This window comes from Amblyraja radiata, chromosome 16, assembly GCF_010909765.2.
Source record: "Amblyraja radiata isolate CabotCenter1 chromosome 16, sAmbRad1.1.pri, whole genome shotgun sequence".
Taxonomy (NCBI): Eukaryota; Metazoa; Chordata; class Chondrichthyes; order Rajiformes; family Rajidae; genus Amblyraja; species Amblyraja radiata.
Window position 1 is genome coordinate 36,152,736 of NC_045971.1, and position 20,979 is coordinate 36,173,714.

The following is a 20,979-nucleotide window of genomic DNA, read 5'->3' on the forward strand; positions in this document are numbered from 1 at the left end:
TTTATAGCGCTTTTCTAAGACTCAAAGTCGCTTTACAATAGTAACAGACAATAGCAAACGGAGAAGTGGTGAACAAACAGCGCCAGCGTCCTCTCCGTGCAGCACATGAAGAAAGAATACAGACATAACAATAATAAAGACATTTAAACATAAAAACATCCCCCCGCAATGGTTCCCATTATGAGGGAAGGCACAATGTCCAGTCCCCATCCCCAGTTCACCCATAGTCGGGCCTATTGAGGCCTCCACAGTTGCCTCCACGGAGGCCCGATGTTCCAGGCCGTTCTCGCCGGGTGATGGTACTCCGGGGTTGGGAGAATCCTCACAGCGGCATGGGAACCCTGGAACGGCCGCTTCCGCACTGGAGACCGCGGCTTCCGAAGCCAACAATGCCGCGCCGGATGGAGCTCCCCACCTGATAATCTCGTCGAGAGATCCCAGGCTCCCGATGTGAAGTCAGCGCCGCCGCCCGCACCTCAGACCCGCAGCTCCACGATGTTTTTTATCGCCAGTCCCAGCATACCGGAGTTCCAGTGCGGCGTCCCGGGCAAGGCATCGCCCGCTCCGCGATAGCGCTCCAGCGCTGTTGCGCCGCCGAAGCCGGAGTTACTCCAGCATTTTGTGTCTGTCTTTGGAGAACTTGTGTAGGGGACGTTTTCTGGATCACGACCCTTCTTCAGACATGAAACATTGCCTATCCACGTTGACCAGAGATGCTGCATGAACCAGCATCTGCAGTTCCTTGTGTCTGCCAAAGATAGGCACAAAGTGCTGGCAGAAAAATATGGGCAACCTTTCAGGTCAGGACACTTGGCTACTTGTCAAACTTCAAGTAACCCTCACATCCCCCCTCTCTCCATCCCTCCCCCACCCGTCATACCAGAATCAGTAATCTTGTTGAGTCTCATTGTCTGTAACTTAATTTCACCTCACCCACAGCTAACAATGGCCTGTTTCCTTTAACATCGTCAATGTTATTGCATATCTTGAGCATCTGCTTTGTTCTGTCATTTTCATATCGCCATTTTACTTCCCAATGGCAGTGGCCTGCGCAGTTTGCTGGCATTTAGCGTTGGCGGAATCAGGCCCAATGGCGATGTCTCGTATCCTGATGCTACGCCATCGATCTACCCATCTACTGACGGACTTTCTCTGCCATCACGAGATGCAGCTGCAGACCTACCCCTGGTTGTGTCTCCAGCTCCCTCACCACTCCGTGCCCCGCTCGCCTGCCTCGCTGTGTTTGTCCCCGAGGTCCCCAATGCTCCCGCCGCACGGGATCCCGACATTCTCGCCGATGAAGGGAGGAGATGCGGTTCTGTACCGTACGCGCACGGGACGTGTTTGTAGGCCGACCCTTAAATGCAAAGACTTTGTTTGAACCAACTGAATTCCCTTGTATGCGCTGTTAGCATTTTCGGTCACATTATTAATCAGTCAGCACCTAGTAACGGGCTTATACATATAAATCCTGTCATATATTAGTCCTGACAAAACACAAATGTTATTTGGAGGTCTTTTATGTGATGGGTGGCGAAGGGGAAGGGGGAAACTTTATTTCCTAGTCCATAACTGGTCGGAGAGGCGGCTTCCCTCCGAGTAGCTTCTTCGCCCCTTCCTCGCGGCCTACCTTCGGAACGGGATCGGCGTTTCCTGTCGGGACCGGCCGGGACGGCAGCTTCGGCGGCGGCACAGCGCTGGGATACCAAAACGGAGCGGCGATGCCTTACCGAGTCGCCGTGCGGTAAGTTCCGGAGTGCGGTGACCGCCGACTCCAACAAGGAGGAGCTGTGGCTGCGGAGCGTCCAGCCGCGGGCAGGCACTGGATTTAAAACACCGTGGGATCAGGGATCGCCAGTCGGAGCTCCAGCCAACGCGACCTGAGGATTACGGGTGCCGCAGTCTCCGGGGAGGGAGCGGGCGCTTCAAACATTTCCAAGCCGCTGAGGAGTGTTTACCCGACGCCGGAGTTCCAGCTTTCCGGCAAAGATGGCCTGAAAACATCGGACTGGCTGCGGTGGCCACAAATAGGCCCTGACCTCAGGTGTTTCACAGAGGAAGACGACTTAACTTTTTGCTGCCTTTCCCCACAGTGGAATATTTTGATTCTGTTATGGGGGGACGTTCTTGTTGAATTCCATAATGTGTTGTGTCATTTTTCTGATTTTTAATTTTTCTATGGATGTACGGAAACTTTTATTTATTTTATTATTTATTTTATGTGAACTAAAGCACTTTGGTTTCAATGTGAGTTGATTTAAACGTACTATTACGTTCCAGCCGGATGGACAAATGCCCAGCGACAAGACCATCGGGGGCGGCGACGATTCGTTCAACACCTTCTTCAGCGAGACGGGGGCGGGCAAGCACGTCCCCCAAGCCGTGTTCCTTGATCTGGAGCCCTCGGTGATCAGTAAGATTAAACCGGAGAGTGTCCTGACATGTTGGGCCTTGTTTGAAACCTTCCCCGCGGCGTTTGATGAGGGACGTGTGATTCTTAATGAACCAGTTTCTTAATGAACTGGAAAATTCTTCGTTTTCTGTTTGTTCCCCTGTAGGTGAAGTGCGGACCGGCAGCTCTTCCACCCCGAACAGCTCATCACCGGCAAGGAGGACGCGGCCAACAACTACGCCCGGGGCCACTGGTCCATCGGCAAGGAGATCGTCGACCTGGTCCTGGATCACATCCGGAAGCTGGTAGGTTGTGAAACCGAATCCAACCGTGAACCAGCGCCCGTTATTCAACGATCTGGCGCTCCTGGTTCGCCCGCGACGATTCCGCACTTCGTGAAAGACCTATCTCTCAGAATACTCTCTCGCAACTGTCCAACTCCAGATGTTACACACAAATTACAGTTGTTAGGAGCGACCACAGACGTTAGACACCTCTCCAGAGGGGCAGTTTACCCCCTGTAAAACCCACACTCACCCCTCCTTTCTCCTTCTCAATGCTCTCCGCTTTATCTGCCCACAGGCCGACCAGTGCACCGGACTGCAGGGGTTCCTCATCTTCCACAGTTTTGGGGGCGGCACCGGCTCGGGCTTCACCTCCCTCCTCATGGAGAGACCGTCCTTCGACTACGGCAAGAAATGCAAGCTGGAGTTTTCCGTCTACCCGGCGCCGCAGGTCTCCACTGCCGTGGTCGAGCCCTACAACCCACTGCACCCTGGAGCACTCCGACTGCTCCTTCATGCTGGACAACGAGGCTATTTACGACATGTGCCGGCGGAACCTGGACATCGAGCGCCCCACCTACACCAACCTCAACCGCCTGCTGGAGCAGGTAGTGTCGTCCATCACCGCCTCACTGCGCTTCGACGGCGCCCTCAACGTGGACCTGCTCGAGCTCCAGACCAACCTGGTCCCCTACCCGCGCATTTACTTCCCGCTGGTGACCTACGCGCCCCTGATCTCGGCCGAGAAGGCTTACCACGAGCAACTGTCCGTGTCGGTGCTCACCAACGCCTGTTTCGAGCCGGCCAACCAGATGCTCAAATGCGACCCCCGCCAGGGCAAATACATGGCGTGCTGCATGATGTACCGTGGGGACGTGGTGCCCAAGGACGGCAACCCCTCCATCGCCACCATCAAGACCATGCGCTCCATCCAGTTCGTGGACTGGTGCCCGACCGGGTTCAAGGTAGGTGTAGATTGTAGACCAATCCACACAACATAAGCTTGACCCAACCCTCGGTTCCACACTGTATTGTGATATCTACCACATCCAGGTTTCTTAACAATTAGCTCGCAATGGATACTATTGAAAGTTTCTATGAGTCTCTTCTTTCTCTCCCCCGCAGGTGGGCATCAACTACCAGCCCCCGACGGTGGTTCCGGGGGGCGACCTGGCCAAGGTGCAACGAGCCGTCTGCATGCTGAGCAACACCACCGCCATCTCCATGGCCTGGACCCGCATGAACCTCAAGTTCGACAAGATGTACGCCAAGCGGGCCTTTGTCCACTGGTACGTGGGAGAGGGTCTGGAGGTAGGGGAGTTCCAGGACGCGCGGGAGGACATGGCGTCGCTGGAGAAGGACTACGAGGAAGTGGGCATTGATTCGGCGGATCTGGACAGGAAGGCGGAAGAGGAAGAGTGAATTCTGTTGTATATCTGGAAAGATTAGTTATTTTTTAATATTGGTGTAAATCTAATTAATGAAATTAAATATATTTGAGACATAGTTTGCTATTGCGTCCTTCGCAAAGGCACAATTGCTTAATGTCTATAGTTTCATACCGTGGAAGCAGACCCCTCGGCCCAACTTGTCCATGACCACCATGCCGCCTCATCTCTGATCATCCAATTTGCCCACGTTTGGCGAATATCATTCTATCCAATTCTTCGACACGAAAGTGTTCATAGACCACAGAACATACCACAGTACAGCACAGGAACGGACCCAGCGGCCCACAGGATTTGAGCCGAACATGCTGCCAAGTTAGACTTATCTCATCTGCCAGTACATGATCCATATCCCTCTATTCACGGCACTTCGACGCGTCTATTGAAAAGCCTTTCCAATAGACGCGTCGTAGAAACTACGCCGCACATCTTCGTTAAAATGTCTTCCTTTTATTTCATAGCTACCCCTCTGGGGTTACACATTTCCACCATGGGAAACCTGCTATGTCTCTCTACCCTATCTCTTATTATGCCCCTGTCCCACTTAGGAAACCTGAACCGAAACCTCTGGAGACTCTGCGCCCCACCCAAGGTTTCCGTGCGGTTCCCGGAGGTTGCAGGTAGTGGAAGCAGGTGGTTGCCGGAGGTTGCAGGGAGTGGAAGCAGGTAGGGAGACTGACTAAAACCTCCGGGAACCGCACGGAAACCTTGAGTGGGGCGCAAAGTCTCCAGAGGTTTCCATTCAGGTTTCCTAAGTGGGACAGGGGCATAACTCTCATAATGTTTATACCTCCATCAAGTCTCTCTTCAACCTCGGCGTTCCACAATAAACTATCAAATCACGTTACCACAACCCCCTTTATTTTCTCGGGTCATGCGTGCGCCTCTTGTTTTACCTCGAGGATTCCAGCTCTGATTCCAGAATTCCCAGTTCGGACCCAACCCGGCCTATAGGTTCCGACAGTCGATCTCCCATTTCAGTCCACCGAAACCTACCTGATCTCCCGGTTACTCAGTACTTTAACACCCCCTCACATTCCCAATCTGACCTTTCTGTCCTGGCCCTCCTCCATTGTCAGAGTGAGGCCCAACGCAAATTGGAGGAACAGCACCTCATACTTTGTTTCGGTAGTCACACCCCTGCGCTATGAAAATTGACTTCTCTAACTTCAAATAGGCCTTGCTTTCCCTCTCTCTCGCTCCCCTCCCCCTTCAAGTTCAAGTTCAAGTAAATTTATTGTCATGTGTCCCTGATAGGACAACGCAATTCTTGCTTTGCTTCAGCACACAGAACATAGTAGGCATTTTCTATAAAACAGATCAGTGGGTCCATATACCATTATATAAATACATACAAACATGAATAAATAAACTGACCAAGTGCAAATAACAGATAATGGGTCCTCCCCAGTTCTCCCACATTTCTTACTGTCTCTTGCCCAAAGTAGGGGAATCGAGGACCAGAGGACATAAGTACAAGGTGAAGGGGAAAATATTCAAAAGCAATCTGAAGGCTAACGTTTTCACACAAAGGCTGGTGGGTGTGCGGTACAAGCTGCCCGAGGAGCTAGTTGATGCCGGTACTACCCAACGTTCAATAAATAGTTACACAGCTACATGGATAGGACAGGTTTGGAGTGATATGGACCAAGTGCACGCAGGTGGGACTGGGGTAACTGGGACATATTGGCCGGTGAGTGCAAGTTGGGCCGAAGGGCCTGTTGCCACACAGCCACACAGCTGTACACAGTATTAGTGAGACCACATTTGGAATACTGTGTACAGTTCTGGGGTCCATACTTAAGAAAGGATGTACTAGCCCTGGAGGCAGTGCAGCGAAGGTTTACAAGATTAATTCCTGCAATGAGGGGATTGACATATGAGGAAAGGTTAAGTAGGCTGGAACTCTACTCTTTGGAGTTTAGAAGAATGAGAGGCGATCTCATTGAAACATATAAGATCGTGAGGGGCCTTGATCGGGTGGATGCACCGAGGATGTTCCCAATGATCGGGGAAACTAGAACTAGGGGACATAGTTGCAGAATAAGGGGGGGCTCTTTTAAAACTGAGATGAGGAAGAACTTCTTCACCCAGAGGGTGGTTAATTTATGGAATTCACTGCCCCAGGGAGCAGTGGAAGCAGAAACTTTAAATATATTTAAGACTAAAATAGATGGTTTTTTAGCTGCCAAGGGGATAAGGGGCTACGGGGAGAGGGCAGGGATATGGACCTAGGTATGGTTAGTATAGTAAGACCTGAGTGATCTCCTGGACAAGTGTCGATCGCCTGGATTGGGGTCGGAGAGGAATTTCCCGGATTTTTTTCCCGAATTGGACCTGGGTTTTTATCCGGTTTTTTGCCTCCCCCAGGAGATCACGAGGTTCTTGGGGTGGAGAGGGGTGATAGCGGTATAAAGGGGAGGGTAGTGTCTTGTGTTTTGTGTCTTGTGTCTACTGTTTGTGGGTAAGTGTGTCTGTTTAGTGTTCAGCCATGAGCGAGTGGCGGTGCGGGCTCGATGGACCTGGTGGTCTACTCTCGCACCTACTTTCTATGTTTCTATGTTTCTATGTTTCACACTGTATCACTCTATGACTCTAGCTTACTCCGCCATTTAATCGTGGGTGATCTTTCTTCCCCTATCAGCCCCATTCCCCTGCCTTCACGCGATAGCCTCTGCAACCCATTTGTTTCAGTCAAGTTCTCCCCTCTTCCTTCTGCACTCCAGCGAGTACAGGCACAGTGTCGTCAAACGTTTATCATAAGTGAACCCAAATCGGTGCTGTGATCATTCTCAATCATCCTCCATACCCTTTCCAACGCCAGCACACCAGTCCTTAGATATGGGGTCCCAAATTGGTGACAATACCCCAAATGCGCTCACCAGTGCCTTTTCAACCCTCAATATTACATCCGGTTTTTTAAAATATTCTTGTTCTCCCGAAATAAATGCGTGTATTGCAATTTCCTGCCTTACTATCAATTCAACTTGCAAATTACATTTTTCTGAATCCTGTATCAGCATTCCAGTTACAGCTGGTGCTTTACAGCGCCAGAGACACGGGTTCGATTCTGACTACTGGTGCTTATCTGCACGGAGTTTGTATGTTCTCACTGTCACCGCGTCGGTTTTCCCAGCGTGCTCCGGTTTCCTCACACACTCCAAAGTCTTACAGTTTCGCAGGTTAATTTGGCGTGTGTAAATTGTCCCTAGTGTGTAGGATAACTTTGAGGTAGGGGAATTGCTGGTCGCCGCACGATCGGCCAGCCGACGGGACTCTTTTCGCGCTGTATCTCTGAAAAACAAAATACACTTGAAGGAAACTGATGAGTCTGAATTTGGGTCTCGACCGCAAACGTCACCTATTCCTTTTCTCCAGAGATGCTTCCTGACCGCTGCTATTCCAGCATTTTGTGTCTATCTTCGGCGGTACACCAGCATCTGTAGTTCATTCCTACACAAAAGGAAATACAAGTATGTTTTAGGAAGTTGAGATGGGACAGGGACCCGATGGAATTTACAAAAAAGGAACAAAACACTTAGGTAGAGAATCGGGAATGTCACTGGGAACATGAAAAATCCCATGGGTTTCAACTATATATGGATTATACGGGGAGGACCATTCACGCGCAAGGGAGGGAAGTTATGGATTGGATGAGGAGGAAATGGCCATTTCTTGTCTTCTCCAAATAATTGCATGCATTGCATTTTACTGCCTTACTATCAATTCGAATTGCAAAATATATGTTGGGAATCCTGTATCAGCATTCCCGAGTCCCTTTGCATCTCAGATTTCAGAATTCTCTCCTCATTTAGAAAATAATCTTCGATTAACCATATAACAATTACAGCACGGAAACAGGCCATCTCGACCCCTCTAGTCCGTGCCGAACACATAATCTCCCCTAGTCCCATATACCTGCGCTCAGACCATAACCCTCCATTCCTTTCCCATCCATATAACTATCCAATTTATTTTTAAATGATAAAAACGAACCTGCCTCCACCACCTTCACTGGAAGCTCATTCCACACAGCTACCACTCTCTGAGTAAAGAAGTTCCCCCTCATGTTACCCCTAAACTTCAGTCCCTTAATTCTCAAGTCGTGTCCCCTTGTTTGAATCTTCCCTACTCTCAGTGGGAAAAGCTTTTCCACGTCAACTCTGTCTATCCCTCTCATCATTTTAAAAACCTCTATCAAGTCCCCCCTTAACCTTCTGCGCTCCAAAGAATAAAGCCCTAACTTGTTCAACCTTTCTCTGTAACTTATTTGCTGAAACCCAGGCAACATTCAAGTAAATCTCCTCTGTACTCTCTCTATTTTGTTGACATCCTTCCTATAATTAGGCGACCAAAATTGTACACCATACTCCAGAATTGGCCTCACCAATGCCTTGTACAATTTTAACATTACATCCCAACTTCTATACTCAATGCTCTGATTTATAAAGGCCAGCACACCAAAAGCTTTCTTTACCACCCGGCAGATTGATTCCTACTATCAAAATGCCGGTCTCCGCATTTTGCTGCGCCATATTCCATCTGCCATGTCTTTGCCTACTTACCAAACATGCCGAAATCCGTCGGCAGTGATCGTATAGAGACGTTAAAAATAATGAGAGGAACGGGTCGGGTAGATGCACAGAATCTCTTGCCCAGAGTAGGGGCATCGAGGACCAATAGATTCAAGGTGAAGCGGTAAAGATTTAATAGGAATTTGAGCGGTGACCTTTTCAAACGAAGGGTGGTGGTTGCATGGAACACGCTGCTAGAGGGGATAGTTGCGGCTGGGACTATCCGAACGTATAAGGAACAGTTAAACATTGATGTGACACGTTTGGATGGATATGGTCCAAAGGCAGGCAGGTGGGACCAATGTAGCTGGGACATGCTGGCCGGTGTGGGAAGTTGAGCCCAAGGGCCTGTTTCTACACTCTATGTCTCTATAAAGCCATCAATGTGATATGCTTGTGATTCATCCTAACGAAATTGGAGATTGCTGGGTCTCCGATGGATTGCGCGTCATCATATTTGTAGAGCACATCTTTCAATCAATCAAGATGTCCAATGGCACTTTATTAATCAGCAATTTATCAATTGGAATCTAATTGCATGCCATCGTCACAATCAAGGGCCACTCCCACCCTTAACCCCCCCCCCCTCCCCCCTCCCTTAAGCTCCGGTCATTCACTCTTCTCTCCACTTCTGTTGGACAGCGTGTACCAAAGCATGAAAGAACGTACCACCTGATTCAGGGACGGCTTGTTCCCAGCAGACCTCTCGTGTGCTACCTTCATGTGGTCCTCATGCTTGAAAATAAAACTGCTCGTTTTATTCTCTAGATGTGACACTACACTCTGCACGTTGCTCATTTGTTTCGTGTTGCGCTACCAGATATACTGAGGAGTGATGTGATCTGCCTGTATAGTACGCCTAACATTTTTTTTCGCAGCACACGTGATGGTAATCAATCAATAACCATTGATCTTAGACAACTCGATGATAGACCGGGGATCCCGGATTATGAAGTGATTAATGGAGCGAAATTGATGGTTATCTGTTGTATGCGTGGGATTAACATCACATTCGCTGTGATCGGCAGCAATTTTTCCACTGGTAAAGTAGCTAAATTAATACGACCAGTTGATTGCATGGGGTAGGAAGTCAAATAGTTGGAGCTAGGTATCATTTGGAGACATGTGGTCAGATACTTTAATTTCCAGCTGTAATTGATAGATTGGAATCTGGGAGGTGAAGGCAGCTGCAAGCTAAGGAATGGGATAATTGTCAGCTGTTCATTGGATAATAATAATAAAATGTCCTGATTTTGTCCAATTAACTGCTGACAATTATCCCATTCCTTAGCTTGCACCTGAGTAAAATTTATTTCAAAACGCATTGATAGTTTACGATTATTTAAATGGTAAATGTAGCTTCAGAAGCGTTTTCATTTTGCATGTTAAAACCCACCTGAGAACCATGGGCGATTTTGCAATTTTACTGACGGATTTTTCACTTTTAAAACTTTTTACATAACAAATGAATAAAGATAAAACGTCAATAATGCCTTACTTTTGATGAAACGCGATAATTCCCGATATTTTCGATCTTTATATCTCCACGGCGAATGTCCGCTAACCACTTCCGCTGTTGTTGCCCTTCAGCTCCCTCTTGTATTTACCTTCGTTTTTATCTATCTTCTGGACTGTAAAGTAAGATAACTGTGTCTCACGGTCACCCCGACTGGCACAGTTATTTACAGCTCAAAAACGGGCCGTTTTCGCGGTTTTTAACGGGTGTGAAAGTGCGCGTTTTCAGCATCAATAACATGTACAGGAAGTGACGCTTGTACCCCAGTTGGATTTTCCGGTGAGGATCTATGATCCAGTGACCTTTCGTGAAATCACCCTATACCGGAGCGGCGCCGCATTGCGTCACAGTCTCGAGAACCACGCGAGCGGAGCAACATGGTCAGCGCGCGGGAGAATGTCCGCGGGACGCGCGTGTTCCCCCCGGGCGAGGGATCCACGGGGGAGGGAAGCGATTGTCTACAGACACCGGACACGGGAAGGGGAGAGCGCACCCGGGGAATGGGAAGGTAGTGGGTAACTGGCAACTGAGAGCGGGAATGAAACGGCGACGGGGGGAGGGTAATATTGGGCAGGGAAACGAGGAATGCAATTTTGAGGAATTTGAGGGTTACATTCGGCGAAGGCAGCGTGGAGAGTCTGCGAATTACAATGTTGGGTGGAACTGAGAAGGTGGTCATTTGGGCGGGGCACGGTGAGCGATCAGGGCCAAACTGGCTATGAATAAGTCCAAGTGGTGATCAATAGGAATTATGGAAATCATGCGGCCCGCAGCAGTAAACGGGATTTTACCAACGCTCACCTCTCGCACTAACATCTCACGGCCTTTTCCCCCTCGCCAACAGCGCGAGTGTCTTTCAATCCACATCGGCCAGGCTGGCGTCCAGGTTGGCAACGCTTGCTGGGAGTTGTATTGCCTGGAGCACGGGATACAACCGGATGGACAGATGCCCAACGACGCGACCATCGGAGGCGGCGACGATTCGTTCAGCGAGACGGGTGCGGGCAAGCACATACCAAGGGCCGTATTCATCGACCTGGAGCCCACGGTGATCGGTAAGTTGGGAGGTGCAGAGAATGTTGGCTGTTCTCATAAGTCCTTCCCTTCTGGGGAGGGGACAGTATGTGGCAATGGTTAATTCTCTCTCTCTACCGCCCTACAGATGAGGTGCGGACCGGCACCTACCGCCAGCTCTTCCACCCCGAGCAGCTCATCACCGGCAAGGAGGACGCGGCCAATAACTCCGCCCGGGGTCACTGCTCCATCGGCAAGGAGATCGTGGACCTGGTCCTGGATCGCATCCGGAAGCTGGTAGGTTGCTCAGCGACTGCAGATTACCGACTGCCGCTCCACGTGCTTACAGCGCCAATGTATCCGGTGGCACCGGCCCATTCGCGTGTTCTGCGGCCACGATGTTCCCAAATACTCATTGTCACCGCTTTATTTATCACTGAGTTACTCACCGAACCATCTCGCTCTACGCCGGCTGTAGAGAGCACTATGACCCTCTCGTGTCGCTCCTTCCCTTGAAACGTTGGCACCGAATTGAGCTTTTGTCCCTTCTCCACCCTCAGGCCGTTCTCTGCACCGGACTGCAGGGGTTCCTCATCTTCCACAGATTCGGGGGCGGCACCGGCTCGGGCTTCACCTCCCTCCTCATGGAGAGACTCTCCGTCGACTATGGCAAGAAATCGAAGCTGGAGTTTTCCGTCTACCCGGCGCCGCAGATCTCCACCGCAGTGGTCGAGCCCTACAATTCGGTGCTGGTCACCCACTGCACCCTGGAGCACTCCGACTGCGCCTTCATGATGGACAACGAGGGCATTTACGACGTGTGTCGGCGGAACCTGGACATCGAGCGCCCCACCTACACAAACCTCAACCGCCTGATGGCACAGTTAGTGTCGTCTATCACCGCCTCGTTGTGCTTCGACGTCGCTCTCAACGTGAGTTCCAAACCAACCTGGTTCCCTACCCGCGCATCCACTTCCCGCTCGTCACCTACGCTCCCATTATTTCTGCAGAGAAGGCTTACCACGAGGAACTGTCCGTCTCCCAATTGACCAACGCCTGCTTCGAGCTGGTAACCAGTTGGTGAAGTGCGACCCTCGCCAGGGGAAGTACATGGCGTGATGTATGCTGTACCGCGGGGACGTGGTGCCCAAGGATGTCAATGCCTCCATCGCCATCATCAAGACAAAGCGCTCCATCCAGTTCGTGGACTGGTGCCCGACCGGGTTCACGGTAAGTATGACCAATGCTCGCGTTTCCATGCACACACATGCAGTCTAATTCATCTGCTGGAATAACAACATACATGCAACGACTCAGAATACATCCTTGACACCATTTGTACTCTGCAAATAAATCAAATCAGCACCCGAAGGACACACACACACACACACCTTCTTCAAAGGTGTGAATATTTTGCAAAGGGTGCAGGAGGGTGTCACCCGGACAGTCCTTGGCCTTGCAGCCTTGTGTTTTTGGGAGAGGTTAAATAGGCTGGGGCTTTTTTTATTTGGGGCGTAGAAATCTGAGGGGCAGGACATATCCTGGTGTGCAAGATCACGAGGGACATGGGTAATATGTGCTCTCATCTTAACATCTCAAAAACTGGATGTCCTCTACGTGAGGCGAGAGATTAGATATTTAAGAAGGACCTCCCAACCAATTAATCTATTTAGAGGGTAGTCCGCATCTGGAACGAGTTGTCAGGTATAGCTAGAAACCCTTACGTTTGCCACATTTAAAGCATAGACAGAAATTCCCAAAACATAGGATGCACAGGAAGGGTTTAGAAGGATAAAGGGCAGTCGCATGCAAATGACGAGCCCAATATGCCAACTGTGGGGCATGGACAAGGTGGTTGGAAGAGCACGCTTCCCAGCTGCACAGCATCATACCTTCATGGCTCTAACACACATGTGTCGGAGCTTGCAATCCGGAGAATAATTACATCCAGAGATTTATTTAACGGAATCGCTAAGCTATTAATCAATGATAATTTGTGCAATTTAAGGGCGCAGTACTAAACTGATAATGCAAGCATATTTGTGGAAGTAGAATTAATTTTAAGATTTTTTTTCCGGCCGCAGGCGAAAATGCCCGATAGAACGCGCTGTGATTGGCTGCCAGCGAACCCGCCCGATAGAACGCGCTGTGATTGGCTGCCAGCGAAAATGCCCGATAGAACGCGCTGTGATTGGCTGCCAGCGAACCAACCGTTGGCGTGGAACGCGGAGACAAAGGGAAATCGAACGCCGATTGGTTCTCAGCGCGAGTGACGCTACATAGGCATCGCGTTGTTTTATTAATGAGCTCACATCCCGGGTCGGAGCTTTGAACATAAGAGTCAGGAAGTCATGTGGCAGCTTAATAGCATTTATGTTTGGCAGCATTTCTGGATATTGTCTGTAATTCAGCTTGCCCCACTACGGGAAGGATGTGAGGGATTTAGATAGGAAGCACAGGAGACTCACCGCAATGATGCTTCATTGGAGAGTATTAACAAATAGGGGAATTTGGGCAAAGTTGTATCGTTTATTCTGGTCTACAGGAGGCTTTGGAGAATATCTGCAAACAGTTTGTATTTAAAAGATATAGATAGTGCACGCAGTCAGAACATGAATGAATAAATGAAGGAACAAAGGTATCAATCAACCAATCAACCAATCAATCAATCAATCAATCAATCAATCAATCAATCAATCAATCAATCAATCAATCAATCAATCAATCAATCAATCAATCAATCAATCAATCAATCAAACTGTCAATCAATCACATGGACTGAACTCTGCCAGGCTGAACCACAGCGCATCAAGCTTTGAACGGTTTTCTTCCAACCCTCTGGTACTGATCAAGCCTTTCTGTTGTGCAAGAGGAAGGGATCAGTAGTTGTTCGTGATTTGTTTTTGGATGGTTGTTTTATCTCCTTTGAACAACTCTCCAATAAATATAATCTACCTAACACTTTTTTTTTAGGTATTTACAAATTAGACATTTTTTGAATATGTTGCCAAGATTTGAGACTTCCGACTACAGGGATTTGATTTCGGGTTTAATTCATTATTGAATTACTGAGAGAAGAAGGGTCAGGACCCTATACGTCACAAATTCCTTCTCTCAATAGATGCTGCCTGTCCCGCTGAGCTACTCCAGCTTTTTGCGTTTATCTTAATGTAATATTTTACACAGAGAGTAGTGAATCTGTGGAATTCTCTGCCACAGAACGTAGTTGAGGCCAGTTCATTGGCTATATTTAACAGGGATTTAGATGTGGCCCTTGTAGCTGAAGGCATCAGGGGGTGTGGAGAGACGGCACGGATGGGGTACTGAGTTGGATGATCTGCCATGATCATATCGAATGGTGGTGCAGGCTCGAAGGGCCGAATGGCCTACTCCTGCACCTATTTCCTATGTTTCTAATATCTTTTTGGTGGGCTGATGTTGCGACGATTGGACGTTGGGAGGGTCTGTGTTGACGCAACTATTGAAACGCCCAATGATCCTCGGTTGTGAAGCCGAGATGCCGACGGTTCTTTGCGCCGTTCGAAGAATAGGTCGCCTCTGTTGCGTCACTCACGCTGAGAACCAATCGGCGTTCTCTTTGCCTTTGTCTCCGCGTTCCACGGGTCGCTGGCGGCCAATCACAGCGCGGCCCGGGTGTATGAACGTTCTATTGGGGCGGGGTATAAAAGGGACGCGTTCGGCGAATGCGACACATTGTCTGGAGCTGAGAGACTGGAAGGGACATCATGGTGGGTGATCCCGGGGCTGAGCGGCGGGGCGTGGTGTGAAACCGGTGATGGGGAGAGCCGGGATAACTCCACAGAGCCGGGAACGAAGGCCCATGGGTGGAGAGTGATTCCGCGGTGACCACGCTGGGTAAACGCGTTGATCCGGTCGCACACTGTGGTGTGGCGTGGGGGAAATGTTAGCACTCGGAAACAACCTCTTTTTATCTCTCTCCAGCGTGAGTGTATCTCCATTCACATCGGCCAGGCCGTAGTTCAGGTCGGCAATGCTTGCTGGGAGCTCTATTGCCTGGAGCACCGGATCCAGCCGGATGGACAGATGCCCAGCGACAAGACCATCGGGGAGGCGACGACTCCTTCAACACCTTCTTCAGCGAGACGGGGGCGGGCAAGCACGTCACCCAGGCCGTGTTCATGGATCTGGAGCCCACGGTGATCGGTAAGGTGAAACCGGGGAGAGTCCTGACATGTTGGGCCTTGTCTGAAATATTCCCCGCGGCGTTTGACGAATGGCGTGTGATTCTTAATGATCCTGTTTCTTAATGAACTGGTCCATTCTCCGTTCTCTGTTTGTTCCCCTGTAGATGAAGTGCGGACCGGCACATACCGGCAACTCTTCCACCCCGAGCAGCTCATCACCGGCAAGGAGGACGCGGCCAACAACTACGCCCGGGGCCACTGTTCCATCGGCAAGGAGATCGTCGACCTGGTCCTGGATCGCATCCGGAAGCTGGTAGGTTGTGGAACCGAATCCAACCGTAAACCAGCGCCCGGTGTACAACAATCTGGTGGTTCTGGTTCGCCCGTGGCCCGCAGTTCATGAATGGTTCAGCGTTCATGATACAGCTCAGCGATCATCACCCGACTGGATCCCCGTTCACGTCTCCTCCGCGCGCCCACAGAGTCATATAGCGATAGAGTTGTGCAGCGTGGAAACAGGCCATCGACCCACACCGATGCATCTACTCTCGTCCCACCTGTCCGCGTTTGGTCCATATCCGTCCAAACCTATCATATCCATGTACATGTAAGTTTAAATGTTTCTTAAACGTTGCCATAGTACCTGCATCGTCTACCTCTTCTGGCAGCTCGTTCGATACACAGACCACCTTTTGTGCAAAAGGGTACCCCTCAGATTCCTATTCAACGACCCCCATCCCCAATCTCTCACCTCCCCCCCCACCCCCCCACCACCCCCTTTCGACCCCGTCCCCTCTCACCAAGTATCTCTGTCCTCTGGTTTGCTATTTCCCCAAATCTGCCTCCCTGCTCATGTACTCAAATCATTTTGCTATAAATTGTTGGCTGATCTATCTTCCTCTCTTAAACCCATCAACCTGCTTTCTCCCCATTTAGAAGATTGAGGGGGGATCTTATAGAAACCTACAAATTTCCTAAGGGGTTGGACAGGCAAGATGCAGGAAGATTGTTCCCGATGTTGTCGAAGTCCAGAACAAGAGGTCACAGTTTAAGGATAAAGAGGAAGTCTTTTAGGACCGAGATGAGAAAAACATTTTTCACACAGAGAGTGGTGAATCTGTGGAATTCTCTGCCACAGAAGGTAGTTGACGCCAGTTCATTGGCTATATTTAAGAGGGAGCTAGATGTGGCCCTTGTGGCTAAAGGTATCAGGGGGTATGGAGAGAAGGCAGGTACAAGAAACTGAGTTCGATGATCAGCCGTGATCATCTTGAATGGCGGTGCAGGCTCGAAGGGCCGAATGGTCTACTCCTGCACCTATTTTCTATGTTTCTATGTAAACCTCGATCAGATTCTTGACACACAACCAACCAGCTACACAACCGTGCTGACTATCCCTAATCCGCCTATGTCCATCTACATGCATTCATAACCTGCCCCTCAGATACTCCCTCACATCTTTCCGACCACAAATGTTTAACTAAAACCAATGATGTCAGGCTCCACCCACCTCTCCAGAGGGTCAGTTTACCCCCTGTAACACCCACACTCACGCCCACACCTTTCCCCCTTCTCAATGCTCTCCGCTTTATCTGCCCACAGGCCGACCAGTGCACCGGACTGCAGGGGTTACTCATCTTCCACAGTTTCTGGGGCGGAACCGGCTCGGGCTTCACCTCCCTCCTCATGGAGAGACTGTCCGTCGACTACGGCAAGAAATCCAAGCTGGAGTTTTCCGTCTACCCGGCGCCGCAGATTTCCACCGCCGTGGTCGAGCCCTACACAGCACCCTGGAGCACTCCGACTGTTCCTTCATGCTGGACAACGAGGACATTTACGACATCTGCCGGCGGAACCTGGACATCGAGCGCCCCACCTACACCAACCTCAACCGCCTGCTGGCGTAGGTAGTGTTGTCCATCACCGCCTCGCTGCGCTTCGACTGCGCCCTCAATGTGGACCTGATCGAGTTCCAGACCAGTGCACCGGAGTGCAGGGGTTCCTCATCTTCCTGGTCCCCTACCCGCGAATTCACTTCCCGCTGGTGACCTACGCGCCCCTGATCTCGGCTGAGAAGGCTTACCACGAGCAACTGTCCGTGTCGGAGATCACCAACGCCTGTTCCGAGCCGGCCAACCAGATGCTCAAATGCGACCCGCGCCAGGGCAAATACATGGCGTGCTGCATGTTGTACCGTGGGGACGTGGTGCCCAAGGACGTCAACGCCTCCATTGCCACCATCAAGACCAAGCGCTCCACCCAGTTCGTGGACTGGTGTCCGACCGGGTTCAAGGTAGGAGGAGGTTGTGCAGGAATCCACGCGGCAGAAGCTTGACCCAAACACTGATCTCACACTGGGCTGTGAAATCTACCACAGCCAGACCAGCCGGTCCACGATTGCAGAAACCAGGAGTCGTTCTTTCCAAACCGAGGGCCCGGGTTCTAAACATCCAGGGAACAATTGGAGGTTTCTGGGCGACTCCTGTCCAATGGGTCACGCCGGCATCTTGATAACTAGCAGTGGTTTCCCTCATTTAAAGGCGCAAATCTTCATATTTTAGATCACGATCAGTAACATTCGGCCCATTGGGTCCATGCTGACCCTCCCACACTGATCTGTTTTGTAGTAAATGTCTATTATGTTCTGTGTGCTGAAGCAAAGCAATAATTGCATTGTCCTATCAGGGACACATGACAATAAACTCACTTGAACTTGAACAAGTAATTCCATTCTCTCCTGTCTCTTATGTCTCGCTAGAATTTAGAAGATTGAGGGGAGATCTTTTAGAAACGTACAAAATTCTTAAGGGGTTGGACAGGCTAGATGCAGGAAGATTGTTCCCGATGTTGGGGAAGTCCAGAACAAGGGGTCACAGTATAAGGATGAAGGGGATATCTTTATGGACTGCGATGAGAAAAACATTTTTCACACAGGGAGTGGTGAACATGTGGAATTCTCTGCCACAGAATGTAGTTGAGGCCAGTTCATTGGCTCTATTTAAGAGGGAGTTAGATGTGGCCCTTGTGGCTAAAGGGATCAGGGGGTATGGAGAGAAGGCAGGTACAGGATACTGAGTTGGATGATCAGCCATGATCTTATTGAATGACGGTGCAGGCTCGAAGGGCAGAATGGCCTATTGCTGCACCTATTTTCTATGTTTCTATGTAACGCTCGTTCAGTCCCATATATTTGCATTATTCCTCCATGCGACTTGCCAGCACCAGCCTCTTTGCGGTGGGGGGAGTGGGAAGGGGGTAAGGAGGTGGATCGTCGGAGGTTGGGATCGATCCCGGGTCCACAGCGCTCTGGAACAGCTGCTTTCGTGGAACTCCAACCCTAGCGGGAACCATTTGCAATTTCCAGAACTCCATTGGTTGGCCCCGGTTTCTTCCAACCGAAGAACCAAACTGGTGTCCCTCGGCTAAAAGAGCACCGATTTCTCTTTCACTACTCACTTATGCACACTGCCTATTAATCCATCGCCGACATGTTGACGTGACAAAGCAATGGAGGTCGGCTTTTATTCGCTGCGCCACTGCCGCCACCTACCGGCGGCAGATGCATCTCATCTTGAATTCAGATTCAGATTCAATCATTATTGTCATTGTGCAGTGTACAGTACAGAGACAACGAAATGCAGTTAGCATCTCACCCAGAAGAGCGAACATAGAATAATGAATAGTTAAATATATACACGTACAAACAGTAGCAGCAGTGCAATGTTACTGGGGGGAAGGAGTGTCCGGGGGGGGGGGGGGGGGGGGGGGGGGGGGGGGTGGTTGATTGGCAATCACCAAGGCGCACAGTTATGATGTTTAAAAACTGCAGGGAAGAAACTGTTCCTGATCCTGCTGGTCCGACAACGGTGAGACCTGTAGCGCCTCCCGGATGGGAGGAGGGTAAACAGGCTGTGGCTGGGGTGAGAACAGTCCGTGACGATGCTGCGCGCCCTTCGCAGTCATCGCTTGCTTTGGACAGACTCAGACTGAGGAACCGGTGATGTGTTGGGCAATTTTCACCACCCTCTGCAGTGCTTTCCGGTCAGAGACAGAGCAGTTGCCATACCGTACTGTGATACAGTTGGCTACCGCCCAATCTCTCTACTCTGCGTCCCACTCAAAATCTTAGAACGCCTTATACTACAACGTATATCTTCAGGAGTAGAAGAGATTCTTAGTGTGGATCAGGCAGGTTTCCGCAAGGACCGCAGCACAGGAGAACAAGTTCTGGCCCTAACCAGCTGCATTGAAAACGGCTTCGAGAACAAACTGAAGACGGGGGCAGTGTTCCTTGATCTCACCGCAGCCTATAACACTGTGTGGCACAAAAGGTCTCCTCCTAAAACTCACCAAAGCACTCCCTGCCTGGGCATCAGAAACCATCAAATCTCTGCTCTCCAACCGCAGGTTCAGAGTTCACCTTGGTCAGAACAAGAGTGTATGGAGAACGCAGAAGAATGGGCTCCCGCAAGGGTCAGTTTTAGCCCCAACCTTGTTCAACATTTACACAAATGACCTACCCACCACCAAATCCCGCAAATTCATCTATGCAGATGACATCTGTTTGGCCTTCCAAGCACCAGATTTTGGTACATTGGAACAGGTGCTCAATGAAGACCTTGCTAAACTGGACGAGTACTGCAAAACCTGGCGCCTAAAACCAAGCCCAGCAAAAACGGTCTCCAGTGTGTACCACCTCCATAATGCAGAAGCCACAAGAGAACCAAACATCTATCTGAGCAGGACCAAACTGAAGTATGCCCCCACTCCAACCTATCTTGGAGTGACCCTTGACAGGACCCTATCCTTCAAGGAACATCTCAAAAGAACAGCAGCTAAGGTGAAGTCCAGAAACAATCTCCTCAGTAAGCTTGCTGGATCAAAGTGGGGGGCAGCAGCCCCCACACTGCGCATTTCAGCACTAGCCCTTGCATTTTCTTCAGCCGAATATTGTGCCCCTGTTTGGTCCAGGTCATCCCACACACACCATGTGGACACCCAATTGAACTCAACAATGAGGATCATCACGGGAACAATCCGCTCAACACCACTCCCATGGCTCCCTGTCCTATCCAACATAGCCCCTCCACACATCCGGCGAGTAGTCCTCACTCAAAGGATGCTCCAAAAGACCAAAAACTCCCCTCACCTGCCAATTCTCATGGACATCTTCAACCCACCCACTGCTCGACTTCCATCTAGACGACCAATTTGGAAGAACCCACCACCAGCTGATTTCACCATCCAATCAGCTTGGAAAAAGGAATGGGAGTCCAAGGACGTCCCAAATAAACATCTGGTTTCAGACCCCACCCTACCGGTCCCTGGCACCAATCTCCCAAGGAAGCAGTGGACAACGCTGAATAGATTCAGGACTGGACATGGCCCCTGCTTGGCCAGCCTTCACAAATGTGGCAGCAGTCCAACCCCACGGTGTGCTTGTGGAGAGCAGCAAACAATGCAATACATCATTGAAGCATGCCCTCAACAAAGACTCAAAGGAGGACATGTCACCCTTCATACAGCAGATCAAGAGGCAACTGCTTGGCTAAAGGACTTTGCATTCGCTAAATAAATAAAAATAT

General features: G+C 50.1%; 2 protein-coding genes and 2 pseudogenes across 2 annotated transcripts in view; 3 read left to right on the forward strand and 1 right to left on the reverse strand.

The window, feature by feature from the left end:
• LOC116982268 (zinc finger protein 585A-like) overlaps positions 1–20,979 on the reverse strand; it is an 88,681-nt gene that overhangs the window by 57,921 nt on the left and 9,781 nt on the right. The gene's annotated exons all lie outside the window — the stretch shown is intronic.
• On the forward strand, positions 2,281–4,098 carry LOC116982135 (annotated as a pseudogene).
• Positions 11,161–12,277, forward strand: LOC116982131 (tubulin alpha-1C chain-like). The gene is made up of 3 exons (XM_033035461.1): positions 11,161–11,269; positions 11,377–11,525; positions 11,789–12,277. The coding sequence occupies exons 1-3, from the start codon at positions 11,161–11,163 to the stop codon at positions 12,275–12,277; spliced, it is 747 nt and encodes a 248-aa protein (XP_032891352.1).
• LOC116981704 lies at positions 12,351–17,729 on the forward strand (annotated as a pseudogene).